General features: G+C 42.8%; 1 protein-coding gene across 2 annotated transcripts in view; it reads right to left on the reverse strand.

Annotated features, from left to right (window-relative positions):
* Positions 1 to 689: 689 nt before the first annotated feature.
* Positions 690 to 20,472, reverse strand: part of dnm1l.S (Dynamin-1-like protein-like) — a 29,651-nt gene continuing 9,868 nt past the window's right edge. Inside the window, exons 5-19 of one of the 2 annotated variants that reach the window (XM_041587497.1) lie at positions 19,686 to 19,757; positions 17,595 to 17,681; positions 15,974 to 16,136; positions 15,363 to 15,483; positions 14,284 to 14,415; positions 13,806 to 14,012; positions 13,085 to 13,205; positions 12,845 to 13,000; positions 12,308 to 12,397; positions 12,124 to 12,216; positions 11,860 to 11,919; positions 10,544 to 10,714; positions 8,367 to 8,476; positions 6,080 to 6,239; positions 690 to 1,545 (exon numbers count right to left, since the gene is read on the reverse strand). In XM_041587497.1, the coding sequence (XP_041443431.1) occupies positions 1,489 to 1,545; positions 6,080 to 6,239; positions 8,367 to 8,476; positions 10,544 to 10,714; positions 11,860 to 11,919; positions 12,124 to 12,216; positions 12,308 to 12,397; positions 12,845 to 13,000; positions 13,085 to 13,205; positions 13,806 to 14,012; positions 14,284 to 14,415; positions 15,363 to 15,483; positions 15,974 to 16,136; positions 17,595 to 17,681; positions 19,686 to 19,757 (1,800 nt within the window). In that variant the 3' untranslated portion in view covers positions 690 to 1,488. 2 annotated transcript variants of the gene reach the window in all.

The raw sequence follows: 20,472 nt of genomic DNA on the forward strand, positions 1-20,472 counted from the left end.
TGCTCATAGTCTGTACAGAGAGATCCCATAAAACTATGGTACATAGGTATTCCCTGTACTAAGCACAATTCAGCAGGAACAGTCCCTAAGTTTGCTCATAGTCTGTACAGAGAGATCCCATAAAACTATGGCACATAGGTATTCCCTGTACTAAGCACAATTCAGCAGGAACAGTCCCCTAAGTTTGCTCATAGTCTGTACAGAGAGATCCCATAAAACTATGGTACATAGGTATTCCCTGTACTAAGCACAATTCAGCAGGAACAGCCCCTAAGTTTGCTCATAGTCTGTACAGAGAGATCCCATAAAACTATGGCAGTATAGGTATTCCCTGTACTAAGCACAATTCAGCAGGAACAGTCCCCTAAGTTTGCTCATAGTCTGTACAGAGAGATCCCATAAAACTATGGTACATAGGTATTCCCTGTACTAAGAACAATTCAGCAGGAACAGCCCCTAAGTTTGCTCATAGTCTGTACAGAGAGATCCCATAAAACTATGGCAGTATAGGTATTCCCTGTACTAAGCACAATTCAGCAGGAACAGTCCCCTAAGTTTGCTTGATTGTGCAGGACAATTAGCAGCTGAGTAGGGTAATAAAATAATAAAGGCAATACAGATACTAATAGACATAATAAGACAATGGAGAAGCCCGAGAGGCTGATTGGTCTCAGAATAAGAGGATGGGATGACGTTTCTGCTGGACACATTTATTTACAATGATAACTACAGACATGTTGGTACATCAGGACTATACCCCCCATACAGCATTGAAAGGAAGAGGCCCTGGGGTCGCACACAAGCTCAGATATGTTTCAGTACCAGAGACTCCCCTGTAGGACTTGAGACACAGACATGCGACAGACAAGTGACAAGGAGACTTTTCCCTGCAGCTTCTACTGCAACAAACACACCAGGCAAGTTGTTGGGGAACCACAGGTGAAGTGCATTGTGGGTAATACAACTGCCCCCCCCATCCCTGCTGTTTTATACAACAACAAAGTCTATTTTGCTGAAATCTACATTAAAGGGTAACTACAGCTTCTTCCTGGGTTTCCTTTTTGCAGAGACATAAACAGTACAGCGTTTCTCCACTAGAGGAGCTCACACTACAATATGGCGGCTCGTTAGGTGATCACATGACTCTCATGGCTACACGGGAGAACCAATCAAATAACCAGATGTTAATTTTGTGTTGCTTTTGTACAGACACCCACCCACACCCCCTCGGACTCCTAATGTCCCAGCATGCTGTGTTGAGTCACATGATCACAACAGGAAATCAGGATTGGCTGTAAGATTTATTTCATGGCTGTATCATATCACTTGTTAATACAGCAGCCCCTCCCCCATACTGTATATGGTTATAGGTTTTATAAATAAAATTCTATCATTTATACACCGACCGCCACTCTCTTCTTAGTCCAGCAGTTTATTCAAGTTCAGGGGCTCCCCCCCCCCAGGTCTATATATTGGCAGGTCACCCCTTCACCAGAGGTGCGTTTCCCGGATTTCCGCAATGATCTGACTGGCTCTCTGTAATGCCTGGAAGAGAAAGGGAAATGGATTTGTGATGAGGAACCAGCAATGATTTTCCAGAACTGAATGTTCTCTCTGTACAGACTATGAGCAAACTTAGGGGACTGTTCCTGCTGAATTGTGCTTAGTACATGGAATACCTATGTGCCATAGTTTTATGGGATCTCTCTGTACAGACTATGAGCAAACTTAGGGGACTGTTCCTGCTGAATTGTGCTTAGTACAGGGAATACCTATGCTGCCATAGTTTTATGGGATCTCTCTGTACAGACTATGAGCAAACTTAGGGGACTGTTCCTGCTGAATTGTGCTTAGTACAGGGAAATACCTATGTACCATAGTTTTATGGGATCTCTCTGTACAGACTATGAGCAAACTTAGGGGTTGTTCCTGCTGAATTGTGCTTAGTACAGGGAATACCTATGTGCCATAGTTTTATGGGATCTCTCTGTACAGACTATGAGCAAACTTAGGGGTTGTTCCTGCTGAATTGTGCTTAGTACAGGGAATACCTATGCTGCCATAGTTTTATGGGATCTCTCTGTACAGACTATGAGCAAACTTAGGGGACTGTTCCTGCTGAATTGTGCTTAGTACAGGGAATACCTATGCTGCCATAGTTTTATGGCAGGGGTGTCCAAACTGCGGCCCGAGGGCCACATGCGGCCCAGGATGCATATGAATGCGGCCCAGTTTGGTTCCCGAGGAGAAAGGAGGAGGGAGGACTCTGCCCATTCCCCAGTTAGTAATAATAATATAATAATATGTCTTATTTATTATCCAGGTTTCCCATATTCCAGTGTATAGCTCCATCTAGTTATCCAACTGGCATTGTAGTTCTTTTCTGTGTATTTCCTTTACTTTTACAAATCAAACCTGTTTGTGTATTTCATGTGTGGCCCCCTCATATTTTTTCTTTTTCCAATGTGGCCCGGCGAGCCAAAAGTTTGGACACCCCTGTTTTATGGGATCTCTCTGTACAGACTATGAGCAAACTTAGGGACTGTTCCTGCTGAATTGTGCTTAGTACAGGGAATACCTATGTACCATAGTTTTATGGGATCTCTCTGTACAGACTATGAGCAAACTTAGGACTGTTCCTGCTGAATTGTGCTTAGTACAGGGGATACCTATGTACATAGTTTTATGGGATCTCTCTGTACAGACTATGAGCAAACTTAGGGACTGTTCCTGCTGAATTGTGCTTAGTACAGGGAAAATACCTATGTGCCATAGTTTTAATGGGATCTCTCTGTACAGACTATGAGCAAACTTAGGGGCTGTTCCTGCTGAATTGTGCTTAGTACAGGGAATACCTATGCTGCCATACGTTTATGGGATCTCTCTGTACAGACTATGAGCAAACTTAGGGGACTGTTCCTGCTGAATTGTGCTTATTACAGGGAATACCTATGTACCATAGTTTTATGGATCTCTCTGTACAGACTATGAGCAAAACTTAGGGGTTGTTCCTGCTGAATTGTGCTTAGTACAGGGAATACCTATGTACCATAGTTTTATGGGATCCTCTCTGTACAGACTATGAGCAAACTTAGGGACTGTTCCTGCTGAATTGTGCTTAGTACAGGGAATACCTATGCTGCCATAGTTTTATGGGATCTCTCTGTACAGACTATGAGCAAAACTTAGGGACTGCTTCCTGCTGAATTGTGCCTTAGTACAGGGAATACCTATGCTGCCATAGTTTTATGGGATCTCTCTGTACAGACTATGAGCAAACTTAGGGGATGTTCCTGCTGAATTGTGCTTAGTACAGGGAATACCTATGTACCATAGTTTTATGGGATCTCTCTGTACAGACTATGAGCAAACTTAGGGACTGTCCTGCTGAATTGTGCTTAGTACAGGGAATACCTATGCTGCCATAGTTTTATGGGATCTCTCTGTACAGACTATGAGCAAAACTTAGGGACTGTTCCTGCTTGAATTGTGCTTAGTACATGGGTATTACCTATGCTGCCATAGTTTTATGGGATCTCTCTGTACAGACTATGAGCAAACTTAGGGGACTGTTCCTGCTGAATTGTGCTTAGTACAGGGAATACCTATGCTGCCATAGTTTATGGGATCTCTCTGTACAGACTATGAGCAAACTTAGGGGACTGTTCCTGCTGAATTGTGCTTAGTACAGAGGAATACCTATGCTGCCATAGTTTTATGGGATCTCTCTGTACAGACTATGAGCAAACTTAGGGGCTGTTCCTGCTGAATTGTGCTTAGTACAGGGAATACCTATGCTGCCATAGTTTTATGGGATCTCTCTGTACAGACTATGAGCAAACTTAGGGGACTGTTCCTGCTGAATTGTGCTTAGTACAGGGAATACCTATGCTGCCATAGTTTTATGGGATCTCTCTGTACAGACTATGAGCAAACTTAGGGGCTGTTCCTGCTGAATTGTGCTTAGTACAGGGAATACCTATGCTGCCATAGTTTTATGGGATCTCTCTGTACAGACTATGAGCAAACTTAGGGGACTGTTCCTGCTGAATTGTGCTTAGTACAGGGAATACCTATGCTGCCATAGTTTTATGGGATCTCTCTGTACAGACTATGAGCAAACTTAGGGGACTGTTCCTGCTGAATTGTGCTTAGTACAGGGAATACCTATGCTGCCATAGTTTTATGGGATCTCTCTGTACAGACTATGAGCAAACTTAGGGGCTGTTCCTGCTGAATTGTGCTTAGTACAGGGAATACCTATGCTGCCATAGTTTTATGGGATCTCTCTGTACAGACTATGAGCAAACTTAGGGGACTGTTCCTGCTGAATTGTGCTTAGTACAGGGAATACCTATGTACCATCGTTTTATGGGATCTCTCTGTACAGACTATGAGTAAACTTAGGGACTGTTCCTGCTGAATTGTGCTTAGTACAGGGAATACCTATGCTGCCATAGTTTTATGGGATCTCTCTGTACAGACTATGAGCAAACTTAGGGGACTGTTCCTGCTGAATTGTGCTTAGTACATGGTATTACCTATGCTGCCATAGTTTTATGGGATCTCTCTGTACAGACTATGAGCAAACTTAGGGGACTGTTCCTGCTGAATTGTGCTTAGTACAGGGAATACCTATGCTGCCATAGTTTTATGGGATCTCTCTGTACAGACTATGAGCAAACTTAGGGGACTGTTCCTGCTGAATTGTGCTTAGTACAGAGGAATACCTATGCTGCCATAGTTTTATGGGATCTCTCTGTACAGACTATGAGCAAACTTAGGGGCTGTTCCTGCTGAATTGTGCTTAGTACAGGGAATACCTATGCTGCCATAGTTTTATGGGATCTCTCTGTACAGACTATGAGCAAACTTAGGGGACTGTTCCTGCTGAATTGTGCTTAGTACAGGGAATACCTATGCTGCCATAGTTTTATGGGATCTCTCTGTACAGACTATGAGCAAACTTAGGGGCTGTTCCTGCTGAATTGTGCTTAGTACAGGGAATACCTATGCTGCCATAGTTTTATGGGATCTCTCTGTACAGACTATGAGCAAACTTAGGGGACTGTTCCTGCTGAATTGTGCTTAGTACAGGGAATACCTATGCTGCCATAGTTTTATGGGATCTCTCTGTACAGACTATGAGCAAACTTAGGGGACTGTTCCTGCTGAATTGTGCTTAGTACAGGGAATACCTATGCTGCCATAGTTTTATGGGATCTCTCTGTACAGACTATGAGCAAACTTAGGGGCTGTTCCTGCTGAATTGTGCTTAGTACAGGGAATACCTATGCTGCCATAGTTTTATGGGATCTCTCTGTACAGACTATGAGCAAACTTAGGGGACTGTTCCTGCTGAATTGTGCTTAGTACAGGGAATACCTATGTACCATCGTTTTATGGGATCTCTCTGTACAGACTATGAGTAAACTTAGGGACTGTTCCTGCTGAATTGTGCTTAGTACAGGGAATACCTATGCTGCCATAGTTTTATGGGATCTCTCTGTACAGACTATGAGTAAACTTAGGGACTGTTCCTGCTGAATTGTGCTTAGTACAGGGAATACCTATGCTGCCATAGTTTTATGGGATCTCTCTGTACAGACTATGAGTAAACTTAGGGACTGTTCCTGCTGAATTGTGCTTAGTACAGGGAATACCTATGTGCCATAGTTTTATGGGATCTCTCTGTACAGACTATGAGCAAACTTAGGGGACTGTTCCTGCTGAATTGTGCTTAGTACAGAGGAATACCTATGTACCATCGTTTTATGGGATCTCTCTGTACAGACTATGAGTAAACTTAGGGACTGTTCCTGCTGAATTGTGCTTAGTACAGGGAATACCTATGCTGCCATAGTTTTATGGGATCTCTCTGTACAGACTATGAGCAAACTTAGGGACTGTTCCTGCTGAATTGTGGCAAGTACAAAGTATTACCTAAGCGGGAGGAGCAACTCAAAACTGCTTACTCTTTATTCCTAATGTTAATTTAAACCAATGAAGGCAAATAGGATGTAGCAAATGAAGAGAAAGATGTACCTTATGTGGAGAGAACAGAACACAAATAAAATACCTTTAACATATCGGCCGCCTCGTTCCTGCGCTGGGCTATGTCCTCGGACTCTGTCAGAAGATCTTCAAGCAGCAGAGATTTGTAGAGTTGGCCCACGAGTTCACTCTGTAACGTGTCCTTCACGTGGTTCACCAGAAAATGCATTACAGCTTTTGGCACACTGCAAGCAAATATCCCATTAAAATATTAGTTACAGCCTGGGAGAAAAGACTGGGCTACGTAGGCATTGGATGGAAACATTATGGCAGCTCCTACCTGTGTACAGTCATATGAAAAAGTTTGGGAACCCCTCTCAGCCTCTTTCACAGTCGATATCCAGCACACTTCAATACACTCCAAGTCATTAACTCTTCAGGGTGCACGCAACAAACGTATGTTCACCTCCACATACCTCCAATTCAAGTGTATATAGATTGCAGCACTCCAGGTTTTTCCATTAAAACCGCTTTTATTTCAATATAGCATAGCGACGTTTCGGATACAAACGATCCTTTATCAAGCTAACAAAAACATCACCATAACTTGCTTTTATACCCAAAACCTCTAGTGGCCATCACCCAGAATTACAAGTGTTTAACAGATACATATTATCCAATCAGTATCTAACTCACATTACATTGAGCAAGACTATATTTTACATACATTGTATCACATCAAAAGTTTAAACAATGTTATTTAATATTGTATCATATCACTTATCTAACTTGTTTCATATCTTGTTCTTTATCTCCCCTCAGTAGATCCTGCTGATGTTCTATAGAAGGTAAAGGGTACAAAGTAATTATAAGCAATTAAAAACAGAGAATAAAAAACTTTTTTATTGTTATTTTTAAAAAACTTAGTAAAAACTTTTTTTAAAAAAATAACAATTAAAAATAACAATAAAAAAGTTTTTTATTCTCTGTTTTTAATTGCTTATAATTACTTTGTACCCTTTACCTTCTATAGAACATCAGCAGGATCTACTGAGGAGAGATAAAGAACAAGATATGACACAAACACACTCGCTTGTTTTATGGAAAAGATCATTTACACAAGACACAGGCATTTGGGAACAAAGAGCTTTGGACTGAGGAGACACAAATGGAGTTATTTGGTCATAACAAAAAGCGCTTTACATGGCGGAAGAAGAACACGACATTCCAAGAAAAACACCTGCTACCGACTGTCACATTTGGTGGAGGTCCCATCATGCTGTGGGGCTGTGTGGCTAGTTCAGGGGCTGTGTGGCTAGTTCAGGGGCTGTGTGACTAGTTCAGGGGCTGTGTGGCTAGTTCAGGGGCTGTGTGGCTAGTTCAGGGGCTGTGTGACTAGTTCAGGGGCTGTGTGGCTAGTTCAGGGGCTGTGTGGCTAATTCAGGGGCTGTGTGGCTAGTTCAGGGGCTGTGTGGCTAGTTCAGGGGCTGTGTGGCTAGTTCAGGGGCTGTGTGGCTAGTTCAGGGGCTGTGTGGCTAGTTCAGGGGCTGTGTGGCTAGTTCAGGGGCTGTGTGGCTAGTTCAGGGGCTGTGTGGCTAGTTCAGGGGCTGTGTGGCTAGTTCAGGGGCTGTGTGGCTAGTTCAGGGGCTGTGTGGCTAGTTCAGGGGCTGTGTGACTAGTTCAGGGACTACTGGGGCCCATGTTAAAAGTCCAGGGTCGGATGAATTCAACCCAATATGAACAAATTCTTCAGGATAACGTTCAAGCATCAGTCACAAAGTTGAAGTTCGGCTGCAGGGGTCGGATATTCCAACAAGACAATGACCCTAAACTCACTTGGAAATCTACAAAGACATTTATGCAGAGAGACAAGTACAATATTCTGGAGTCCCCCGACTTGAATATCATGGAAAATCTATGGGATGAGTTGAAGCAGACTGTCCATGCTCGGCAGCCATCACATTTAACTGAACTGGAGAGATTTTGTATGGACCAATGGTCACAAATAGCCACATCCAGAATCCAGACACTCATCAAAGGCTATAGGAGGCGTCTAGAGGCTGTTACATTTGTAACTAAGTAATGATGGAATATCTCTGTTGGGGTGCCCAAATTTATGCACCTGTCTAATTTACTAATGATGTATATTTTCTGTTAATCCAATAAACTTGATGTCACTGCGGAAATACTACTGTTTCCATAAGGCAAGTTATATATTAAAAGGAAGTTGCTACTTTGAAAGCTCAGCCAATGAGAAACAAAACACCAGAGAATTAAGAGGGGTTCCCAAACTTTCAACCCACTCAATGAAAATATTCCTATTTGACCTTTCACCCATGAAGGTGATTTGCTATTGGTGGGGGGCCCCTCACCTGTCCTGGATGTTCTTCCTGACAATAAGAAAGTAGGATTTGATGAGTCGCTCGATGACTTCGCAGTCGCGCTGCTCGCGGGCCGAAAGCTTCCTGGCAACGGGCACAGACTGGAGCGGAGGGTGAAGGAAACAGATGTCAGTTTATCAAATGCAGAGACAACTGAATAACTGCAGGGGGCGCTGTGTTATCTATTCCTGAGCTGTGAAGTGAAAGGGCCTCAGAGTCGTGATGTGCGGCTCAAGGAAAACGGGAACCCGACTTTCCCCCATCCATTTATCGACCCGCCAATGATGTCACAAAAGGGGCGGGGCAGGAAGCCTCTAAATCAGGAAGTCAGCAGTGTTAGGTCACGGGCAGTCAGAAGAGCTTAAAGGGGAACTATCGCAACAAAAAAATTTTAATACAATATAAGATTCCTCATACTGAAATAAGAAACTTTCTAAATACAATCAATTAAATATTCTGCATTGTTTCTGAAATAATCAAGTTTATCTTCACTATTCCTCTCTCAGCATCTGTTTCTCTTCATTCTGTCTTCATGCAGCAGTTGGGTGTCAGATATTCACTGACAGTTACATCCAATATATCTTATAGGGGGGCTCCTTTCCTAGTAGATGTATTAGAGCTCACTCACATAACTGATTCCAGTACAAACAAAATAACTGCCTTTTGCACAAATCCTGCATGTAGAGAGACATGATGTCTGGTGAGTTTAATAGAGTGAGCTCTAATACATCTTCTAGGCAAAAGGAGCCCCCCTATAAGATATATTGGATCTAACTGTCAGTGAATATCTGACACCCAACTGCTGCATGAAGAGAGAATGAAGAGAAACAGATGCTGAGAGAGGAATAGTGAACATAAACTTGATTATTTCAGAAACAGTACAGAACATTTAATTGATTGTATTTAGAACGTTTCTTATTTCAGTGTGCTGAAACTTATATTAAATTTTCATTTTCTAAATAGTTCCCCTTTATAGGGGTTGTTCACCTTTAAGTTAACTGTTAGTAGGATGTAGAGAGGGATATTCTGAGACAATTTGCAATTGGTTTTCATTTTTTATGTGGTTTTTGAGTTATTTCGCTTTTTATTCAGCAGCTCTGCAGTTTGCAATTTCAACAGTCTGGTTGCTAGGCTCATAATTTCCCTAGCAACCATGCACTGATGTAATTAAGAGACAGGACTATGAATAGGAGAGGCCTGAATAGAAAGATGAGGTATAAAAAGCAGCAATAACAATACATTTGTAGCCTTACAGAGCATTTGTTTTTAGATGGGGTCAGTGAGCCCCATTTGAAAGCCAGAAAAAGAAGGCAACTAATTAAATACAAATTATTTACAAAAAATAAATAATGAAGACCAATTGAAAAGTTACTTATAATTAGCCATTCTATAATGTACTTAAAAAAAGGTGAACCACCCCTTTAAAAGGAGAAGGAAAGCTACCAAAGCAGTTTATTGCCAATAGATCAGCCACAATAGTACTAGCTATAACTCTATATTTATTCTGTAGAATGTTTTACCGTACTTGAGTAAACAGCTCTAGAAGCTCTCTGTTTGTTTAGGATAGCAGCTGCCATATTAGCTTGGTGTGACATCACTTCCTGCCTGAGTCTCTCCCTGCTCACTTATAGCTCTGGGCTCAGATTTCAGCAGGGAGGGAGAGAGGAGCAAACTGAGCATGCTCAAGCCCTAGCCCTGGAGGTTTAAGCTGAAAACAGTTAGTCTGATACAGAAGCCCATGAGTACACAATAGAAGGAGAGAGGAACAAACTGAGCATGCTCAAGCCCTAGCCCTGGAGGTTTAAGCTGAAAACAGTTAGTCTGATACAGAAGCCCATGAGTACACAATAGAAGGAGAGAAATGTGATGTTTGACAGAGGACTCAGAGCAGCATTACTTTGAGGGGTTACTGGTGTATTTATATAGACCTTTCTGATAAAGCTTATTTACTTTTAGCCTTTCCTTCTCCTTTAACCCAAACCTGTCTGTGACCCACAAATGGGGCAGCGAGATAGGCCCTACCCGCACATCACTACTTCATAGCAAAACATAAAGAAAACTGTTTGTGGTACAACTATCATATAATGATTGAGACTCTACACACATGCATGGTTAGGGGCCATGCCAGCTCACCCAAGGGCACATGGGAAAACCTTTCCAAAACTCACCACATCCAGCAGATTTACAGCGTGGCCCCGAAGTGGGCTGACAGGGACGGTGGGAGGAGCCTTGTTCCTCTCCTCGACAGGAGCCTCCTCTCCCCTGGCTTTCAGCATTCCCCTCCAGTTCCCAGTCCCAGCATCAGGAACACCATCCCCTGTGCTGCCCGAAGGGGCCGTCTGTAATGAACACGCTGATAACTCTCATCCCGGGACATAATGATGCGTATAAATAGGAATCACAGGGGGCAGACCCCTTACTAAGGCTAATTTCTCTCAATTCAAGCAGCTTCAGTGGAGCAATTATCCCAAATAACAGACGGTATTTAAAGGATTTTAACTTATACAATAAGTGAATGTAAAATTGATGAGAGTGTTATTCTAACCACTTGTCATTTACCTGCATTATTTATTTTCTTTTTATTCCAAGATATTAAGGGATACATGAGCTGTTAATATGAATGAATTTTGTTCCAACAGCGCCACCTGCTGGTCAGTTTCCCACCAGTCTGACCAGCAAGTAGTCAAGGAAGTTGTCAGGAGAAAGAAAGAGGCTTATGTTCTTCTGCTTAGGAAAGATGTGAGAAAGGTTTCTAATTGTTTTCCTAAGCAGAAGAACATCAGAGCAGCCTCCTTCTTTCTCCTGACAACTTCCTTGACTACTTGCTGGTCAGACTGGTCAGAAACTGACCAGCAGGTGGCGCTGTTGTAACACAATTCATTCATATTAACAGCACATGTATCCCTTAATATCTTGCAATAAAAAGAAAATAAATAATGAATGTAAATGACAAAAGTGCTTAGAATAACCCCCTCATCAATTTTACATTCATATATTTTAAAGGTTTACTTATCCTTTAATTACAGTCCTACTGTCAGCAAAAAAGTGACAGGTTTCCTTTAAGTAGCGGATGCAGGGGGTTAAGATTGGTTTCCTCAGGCCGAGGTTCAGATCACAAGGAGGACCTTGTCGAACATGATTTGTTAACCTGATATCTGGCCAGATATCAGTGTGGGAGAGGTCTTTTATAGGGCCCCATATAGGAGTCAATAAGTTGCTGAGTATGGCCTTTTATCACCCTGAGCATGGCAACCTTAATAAAAGCTTTTTCACTGATTGGATGCTACAAATATAAAGGCCCTCTATCTACCAAATATTTTCCAAAATAAAATAGCAAAGGCAAAGCTTTAGCTCTGTCACTTGTGTAGGATCATGTACACCACCATCAAGTAACATACATTATAATGGCAATAGAGAAGCGTATGTGGTGTGTTTGGAAATGTATTACCCGTTTTTGTGTGCTAAAAATGCCCATTTTACTCACCTTATCCCTGGACGCTGCTGGTGGAGGCACATCCCGAGCTATTCTGTTCCGCCGCTGTTCCTGTGGTTTTAAAAGTACATGGGATGTGTAACTGTCATACTGAGTAAATTGGCAATTGAATTAACTCTGTGAACTGCACAATAACTAAAACTCGTAATTTGTAGACACACTTCAGATGCGGATCCACCCTGGATACAGCAACACTGGCCTAATGAAACTGCTGAGCGCAGAACATACTGTGCATAAAGTCTGAACGTTCCTTACTTCTATATTGTTGTTCATCACCCCGCAGGCATCTGCAAAGTCTGGATGTTTTGTGTTGATGTAGGCAAGTTCAATGGCCACCAAATTATGTACCTGCACATGAACAAACAAATTCTGTAAGAGACAAAACTGCAAACGGAGGAACTCGCAGCAGTTTAGGAAGGGTTACTGCATTGTGTCTTACCATCTCATTAGTAACTGGCAGTCGCTTCCGCAGGAGACTCGTTACCACCTCAACTATGGCATCGTGAAGCTTTGGGAACCTCAGCAGCTCCTGAAGGCAAACAGCACACAGACTGGTGAGTACTGGGAAAGATTAATATTCTTTGAGAGCAGCCCAGCAGCTGGTGTCAGAATACGACCTCTACTAAAACGTCTCATCCCTTCAAGGAAAGGGCACAACCAACTCACTAAAGGGGTACAAGTATATGTGTGGCTAAAAATAGTACACAATATGGTGCAAAGCTGGGCAGATGACGAAAAATGCTTTCATTTTGGAAACATTAACAGCACTTTTTAAGCTGGAATGGGGGAGGCCATTTCCTGGTACACTGTAGTCATGTGACAGTTTCCTCTTCCTGTCTGGCACCTAGGAGAACTCTTGCTTTACAGCAGGGATTCTATTTATACTTTTAGGACCAGAGGACAAATGAGGGTCTGTTACCTGTCAATTCAGCTAAACACAATCACTAACCATGAAACTGGTCTCCGAGCGAGGTACCTGTGTGCTGTAGTTGCTGCAGTGCTGGATTATCCTCTGCATCTCTTCATGGACCAGTTCAACGCAGCGCAAACTTGGCTCCTCCAGCCGTTTCACCTGTCTCTTCACCAGCAGCTCGAAGGAGATCTCTGGAACAAATAAGGCTGGCCGAGGGCCCTGTCCACAGAGACAAATCAGGAAATGATCCCGCTAAAGCCCTGAGCCGTGAAATATGCGACAATCACTAGCTAAACCACTTACAGTTGCATTTCTAATGGCCGTAAGTATATCGATTGTGGTGAGGCCACCCAGAGGGTCTACCGATTCCAGTGTCCTTCCAAACGTCTCATAGAATATGTAGGAGATACGAGCCCCTCCGCACCTGTTCAAATGCAGAACAAACGCTGAACCTATTTGCTGTGAAAGGGTTAACACGGCTTTAAAGAAATGGCTAGCAACCAGAGAGAGTATCACTGAACCAGTGAATACCCCCCCTAGCTATAAAGAACAACTCATAGACTACTTGTTACAGATCCCACCCACTTTCCCACGATTCTATATGTATATGCCCCATGGTATATCTAAATCTGTGGATGTACTAGAGCAGTGATCCCCAACCGGTAGCTCGTGAGCAACATGTTGCTCTCCAACCCCTTGGATGTTGCTCCCAGTGGCCTCAAAGCAGGTGCTTATTTTGGAATTCCTGGCTTGGAAGCAAGTTTTGGTTGTATAAAACAACAGGGGTACTGCCAAACAGAGCCTCCTGTAGGCTGCCAGTCCACATAGGGGCTACCAAATGGCCAATCACAGCACTTATTTGGCACCCCCAGAACATTTTTCATGCTTGTGTTGCTCTTCAACTAGTTTTACTTCTGAATGTTGCTCACGGATTCAAAAGGTTGGGGATCCCTGTACTAGAGGAACAAGCATAACATGACAATGCCAACAAGTACTGGCACAATAAAAGCACCCCGGTACTTACAGTTCAGAGGTTTCTATGTATTTTGCTCTTCCTTCAATTGTGTTGCAATACTCGGTGGCAAACTTAGTAATGAGCTGCAGTAATGTGGAACTTTGATCTTCCACGGGTTCCCCGTAGCTGTTCAACAGGGACTGGTATTGAGCCGCCAGGACATTTATTCTGGTCTTCAGCTCAGGCAGACAGTCCCGGATATGGTGCATCAGCAGCCTATAAACACAGTCACAATGCTCAGGAACCATTCATCTGAATCTCCAGTACATATACACACACACATATACTGTCATGTGGCACTTTATACCCTTGCTGCCAATGTATAGTTGGACTTAGTAATACTGGTCAGGCTCTATTGGTATAACCCAGAACAGATACATAATAGTCTATCAAACAGCAAGTTGAATTAATATTAGTAAAAATGATTTGACATTTTATACCTGCCCCTTACCTATAACCGTTTCCCTGCCTGTTTGGGAAAAGTTACCTGTTAAGGGTCCGAGCGAGGTATTTGGTTCCGTTCCTAGTCGCCAGTGAGGGGTATTTCTTCTGCAGGAACCCATACTCGTCCCGGATAGAGTCGGCCACGATCTTTTTGTTATTAATGTCCAACTGGCTCCTGTTAATCATAAATCAATAACTGAGCTCCGTGCCATACGGACATATTGCTTCCTTCAGCCAATAGAAAAGCTAAAATCAAAGCCCCAATCAAAGAAATAAATGGCTACTGACTTGGTATATACCATTTATATTCAGAGCTGCCTTTATAGCAGTGAAACTAGGGGCTGAAGTACTGGGCTCAGTGCAGAGCAGCAGTAGGTAGTAAGAAGGTTGGGAGATTTAGTTAAACAACAGGTGAAGTGCACAAGGCTCCACAAACAAAAAACATTTACAACACAAATATAAAATTTAAAGGGATTCTGTCATGATTTTTATGGTGTCGTTTATTTTTCTAAATTACACTGTTAACACTGCAAATAATTGACTGTACAATATAAAATTTATTCCTGAACCAGCAAGTGTATTTAGTTGTAATATTGGTGTGTAGGTGCATCTCAGCTCATTTTGCCTGGTCATGTGATTTCAGAAAGAGCCAGCACTTTAGGATGGAACTGCTTTCTGGCAGCCTGTTGTTTCTCCTACTCAATGTAACTGAATGTGTCTCAGTGGGACCTGGATTTTACTATTGAGTGTTGTTCTTAGATCTACCAGGCAGCTGTTATCTTGTGTTAGGGAGCTGCTATCTGGTTACCTTCCCATTGTTCTGTTGTTAGGCTGCTGGAGGAGAGGGAGGGGGTGATATCACTCCAACTTGCAGTACTGCAGTAAAGAGAGACTGAAGTTTATCAGAGCACAAGTCACATGACTGGGGGCACCTGGGAAACTGACAATATGTCTAGCCCCATGTCAGATTTCAAAATTAAATTGTAAAAAAAATATGTTTGCTCTTCTGAGAAACAGATTTCAGTGCAGAATTCTGCTGGAGCATCACTTTTAACTGATGCAATTTGAAAAAAACATGTTTTCCCCATGACAGTATCCCTTTAAGGAAATGGATGTGGATACCTGTTGACCACTCCTATAATACCAAGTTTGACTGGGATTACCCTCCCCAGAAGCACATCCATTGCATCTGTCCCTGCGTCCATGAGGTCCAGCTTGGTTATGACAGCGAGAGTCCTGCGACCTGACAAACGGAATCAAAAAAGGTTCAGTATCCTATAACCATCACAGTTTAAAAGTCTGTCATGCACTGGGCCCTAACTAAAATCATGTTTGGATTTAGGAGTTATATACGAGATCTACAGGGCCCTGTCCAATGAGATATTGAGATGGTTCTGTATTTCTGTGAAGGATAAAATGATGCTATAACATTTGCACCTTCCAGTACCCATGGTCAGCGAAAAGCCAAAATTAGCCAAAGTCACATCACATAGGTTAACCCTTTGCCCCCAACGGTCTCCTCAAATTAACACACCGATCACAAGCTAGTCATTCCAGGTATTGACTAGCTAGGGTAAGGGTAGGGCAAGGGTATTTTCAATTCAGATAGTTAGCATTGATCGGTGGAAAACAGATTTAAATGCGGGCTTCCTGCTTCTATATGTGCATTGATGTTTTCATGTTACCGGCAAGTGAAAAACAGAGAGAGAAGGAAGTAAAACTCAGTCACTTACCATCGGGGTCGCTCTCCCGTGCAATCTTTAGTGCCTCTGAAGTTGCCATGTCGGTGTTAGCGGCGGTGACTGCCAGAATAATGCAGTTGGGATTGCTGATGTACCTCAGGATGAGCTCGCGGATCTGGATTTCAATGTCTTTGGGTTGGTCACCTACCGGTACCTGGTGAAGAAAAACATCCAATTTATTAGAAATGGACATAAATAATTAGGATTTCGCCGATAACAATTTACACAAAATCATTTAAAACACACATGAGCTCTGAATCCTCCCTGCTCCTGAGCTTCTCGATTCCCCATGGTCAGGTAGGGGGCATGAAAAGCCATATAAAGAAATCAATCTTTGGCCACTAGAGGGTAAACTTGCTCTGGTTGAACACCAGCAACAACTAATGGTGGCCATACACGGGCCGACAAAAGCTGCTGACAGACCAAGTCGGCAGCTTATTGGCCCGTGTATGGGGGCCCCCGACGGGCTTCCCCGATCGAGATCTGGCCGAAAGTCGGCCAGATCTCGATCGGATGGGATTAAAAATCCCGTCGGATCGCGGCCGCATCTGTTCGTTGATGTGGTCCCGCGATCCGACCGCCCGTTTGCGAACGCTAGGATCCGATCGTTGGACACTAGGGCCCACGATCGGATCAGCCCGATATTGCCCACCTCAAGGTGGGCATATCGGAGGGAGATCCGCTCGTTTGGCGACATCGCCAAACGAGCAGATCTATCCATGTATGGGCACCTTAAGAATCAGAGCTCTGACCAGGTGCTAATAGACACTGTTCCCCCACCCTTTGCAAGGACCCAACAAGGCTGACTACAGCTACTCCCAGCTCTGAGTGTAGAACAATGGGAGGAGGCCACTAAGCTCCTTTACATTGATCTCATTTCACTACATGATAAGCCAATGCAGTGTACATCAATTATATATCACCCCAATAAAGCTTCAGAAAATAGGCCAGCAATCCAGGGCAGAGTGCCGGAGATGCCAAGAGCCTGAGGCATCCTTTCTGCGCCTGGTTTGGCAATGCCCTCGGATACAGAGCTTTTGAAGGGAGGTAATGCAATATATAGCAAACAACTTGGCATTTCCACAAGTATGTTCCCCTGTTTACTTGGGTTAGTGGCCCTAAACCGGGCCAGATCACTTATGAGACTAACCTTATATTATGCCAAGAAAATGGTATGGTCAATGGTACCCCAGCAGTCGCTCAATGTAATCAATAAAGCTCTCGACTCCATCAAGCTAAAATATTTGGCCAGAGGATATCCGGGGAAATTTATAAAAATATGGGCTGGATATTCATTTGAAAGAGTTCCCTGAGGGTTAAATCAGACTGAGTGCTACAATAACATAACCTGTATGTAGATGTGTGTAAGGTGACTGTTACTTTATATTCCGTAGATCACATGAAGTGTATTGTATTACGCATACTCTGTATGAACCAAGGTTGTTATATGTTTTCCCTTTAATAAAATAAAAACAGAGCTTTAACAGGAGCAGGGAGTGGACAGAATCGAAGCTTTGTAACCGGGTACGTGTTTAGGGTAGAGTGAATCTACTCTCCAAAACGCTAACCTCTGCCCCTATTAAGACAACACATGTTTCTTCTCCCACATTACCTTTGTCATCCCTGGTAAATCCACAAGGGTTAAGTTGACAACATTGGGGGAGAATACCTTCAGGTGAATGGGGTCCGAGCTGATACCCTGGAAAGAGAAGGAGACATTATTGTGAGCTGCAAAGTGTTGTAAGTGACTGCAGAGCTTCTGTTTGCAAATGGCACTAGACTGGGTTACAGGATTAACCAGTTACATACCGCTGGCACCACACACACAATAGGTTTACTGAGCCTTTAATCCTTTAACACACACACAGGTTTTCTATTTTAGGTGTGAAGCGACTTCCAGTGACAGAACTGGAACAATTGGATCCCTTTAAACAATGAGACAAGGTAAAAATAGTTCCCAGCGTGTGCATTGAGGTCAGCAGAGTCTATAGAGGCCAGGTTGTCCTTTGTTTGCTTAAAAGGGTTAATTCATGCCTGAATACTATGGGACATGTTTATAAACACGTATTGTTCTTTTTACTGTAGAACCCACAAAAGATTGGCACAGTTAGTCACTACACCAGTATCTTCACAGTTTAACCTGGCGCTGTAAAGATTTATGGCTTTGTCGGAAACATGAAAGTGCCACTAGCCATGTGTAACATTATGGGGCAAATTCACTAAGATTCGAAGTTGCGCCAGGCGCAACTTCGCCGCACTTCGCCAGGTGTAGTTTTGCCAGCGCTCCGCAAATTCACTAAAATCCGAAGTTGCACTCAGGGGTAGTGTAAGTTTGCAAAGTTGCGCTAGCGTTAATTCGTCAAGCGAAGCGAAATTTCGCTAGCGATGGTTTATTTGCATACGGCGCCAAATTCAAATTTCAATGGAGGAATACGTATCAGCACTACAAATGCCTAGAAAACCTTCAAATAATCAAATGTAGGGGGGAAGGAGGGGAGCCCCAAAAAATTTTTTCGATCTTTTTCAGCCTATAACCCATAATATAGAAAACACGCCAGCGTTTTTTGGGACTTAGAAAAAAGTTTGACTTTTTTTGAAGCAATCCCTATCTACTCTATTGCGCTTCGCCTGGTCTGAGGTGGCGAAGGAGGTCTAGCGTAAAAGGTGGCGTAAAGAACAATGCGCATGTTAGTGAATTTGCGTAGTTTTGTTCGTTGTGCAAATTCGCCAGGCGTAAGGGTGCGAAGTTACACTAGCGAAATTACGCCAGTGTTTGTTAGTGAATTTGCGAAGTACCGAAAATGCCAAACGCTAGCGAATCAACGCTAGCGTTCGGCGCTTCGGCGCTTAGTGAATTTGCCCCTATGTGAGTTCGTGTAGTTTGGGCAAATGAAATGATATGGAACACTGCTGCATATAGTATGTGAAAAATGTATCGTGAGTAGCAAAAGCCTAGGGGCACATTTAATAGCAGCTACGACTCCCGGCAACCCCAGGAAAGCAAGTTCCCACCTAACAACCCAAGGAAAGTCTGACTACCCAGTCCTTGGGAATATTGGAATATATATTGAACAGATAAAGTGGAAAGAACAAGAGGAAAATATGATTCAGAAACAGGAGAGCGTATGTGCTTATTAAATCAGTTTATAGGCATTCAAAGTCATGTGACTTCTTGGCAATACAAATGTAAGCACAAATCAAATGAGGTTAATATTCGATTGAGTGAACTGCAGAACTGGAAGTACAATGAGAGACAGTGAGACGTGACATATTAAACAAGAATTAGGATGTTCCTTCATTACTGCTCCATGCTATGGTTCCCCCCCAGGCCTCCAAAGGGAAACAACAGATCATTCTACGAGTCTCAAGAACATGGACACCCGTAATTAGAGACTACAGTCATGATATGTGTGTTGCTAATCAAACCTTAGCAAACTGTTTAAAGGACAATAGAAATAATTGGAGGTTAAGGGAGCACTACCAATCACCCTCGAGAAACAGTAAGATGGTGTGCAGGGTTAAATTATATATAGTAATGGAAGGAAAAAAAGGAAAGCAAACCCTAAAAGGTGCACCTCCCCATCGTTGGATCCGATGACTCTTTTAGGGTTTGCTTTCCTTTTTCTCCTTCCATTACTAGTTTAAAGGACAAGCCTGAGAGTCGCAGAGCACACAACACACGTTGTCATTCTCATTTTCTTACTTTATTATTCCCAGAAATCCTCTCTGTTTCACTCTCAATTTCCTGCCGGATTTCATCGAAATCAGTGAAAATCTAGAATAGAAGGAGAGGTCGGTTATACACACAAATAAACAATGCGCACAGGACATCAGCTCAGGCCCCCACAACTGGAATTACTGCAGAATCCCTGCATCACAGCTAGGCCTTCTTACTGTACATTATGGCAGCTCCCACCCATGCTTGTATTCTCTTTAAGAAGATATTATTTTATTTACAATAAAGAACGTTTAACTTCTAAAATGGCAACACAAGAGGATGGCAGAACATTGACATTTTCCAAAGAAGAGTGATTTAAAAGAACAGTAACTTCAAAAAATTAAAGTGTTTCAAATGAATGACAATATAATGTAGTGATGCCCTGCGCTGGTACAACTGGTGTGTTTGCCTCAGAAAATCAACTATGTTTCTATAACATAGATAACATAAGTACTACTATAGTTTATATGGCTGCCCCCATGGCTACACAGCAGCTTGTTTATATAAACTATAGTAGTACTTATCTGTTATCTACTGTGTATCCTGTGCTTGAATGGCTGCCCCCATGACTACACAGCAGCTTGTTTATATAAACTATAGTAGTACTTATCTGTTATCTACTGTGTATCCTGTGCTTAAATGGCTGCCCCCGTGGCTACACAGCAGCTTGCTTATATAAACTATAGTAGTATTTATCTGTTACCTACGGTGTATTCTGTGCTTGAATGGCTGCCCCCATGGCTACACAGCAGCTTGTTTATATAAACTATAG

The sequence above is a fragment of the Xenopus laevis genome, chromosome 3S (genome assembly GCF_017654675.1).
Source record: "Xenopus laevis strain J_2021 chromosome 3S, Xenopus_laevis_v10.1, whole genome shotgun sequence".
NCBI lineage: Eukaryota > Metazoa > Chordata > Amphibia > Anura > Pipidae > Xenopus > Xenopus laevis.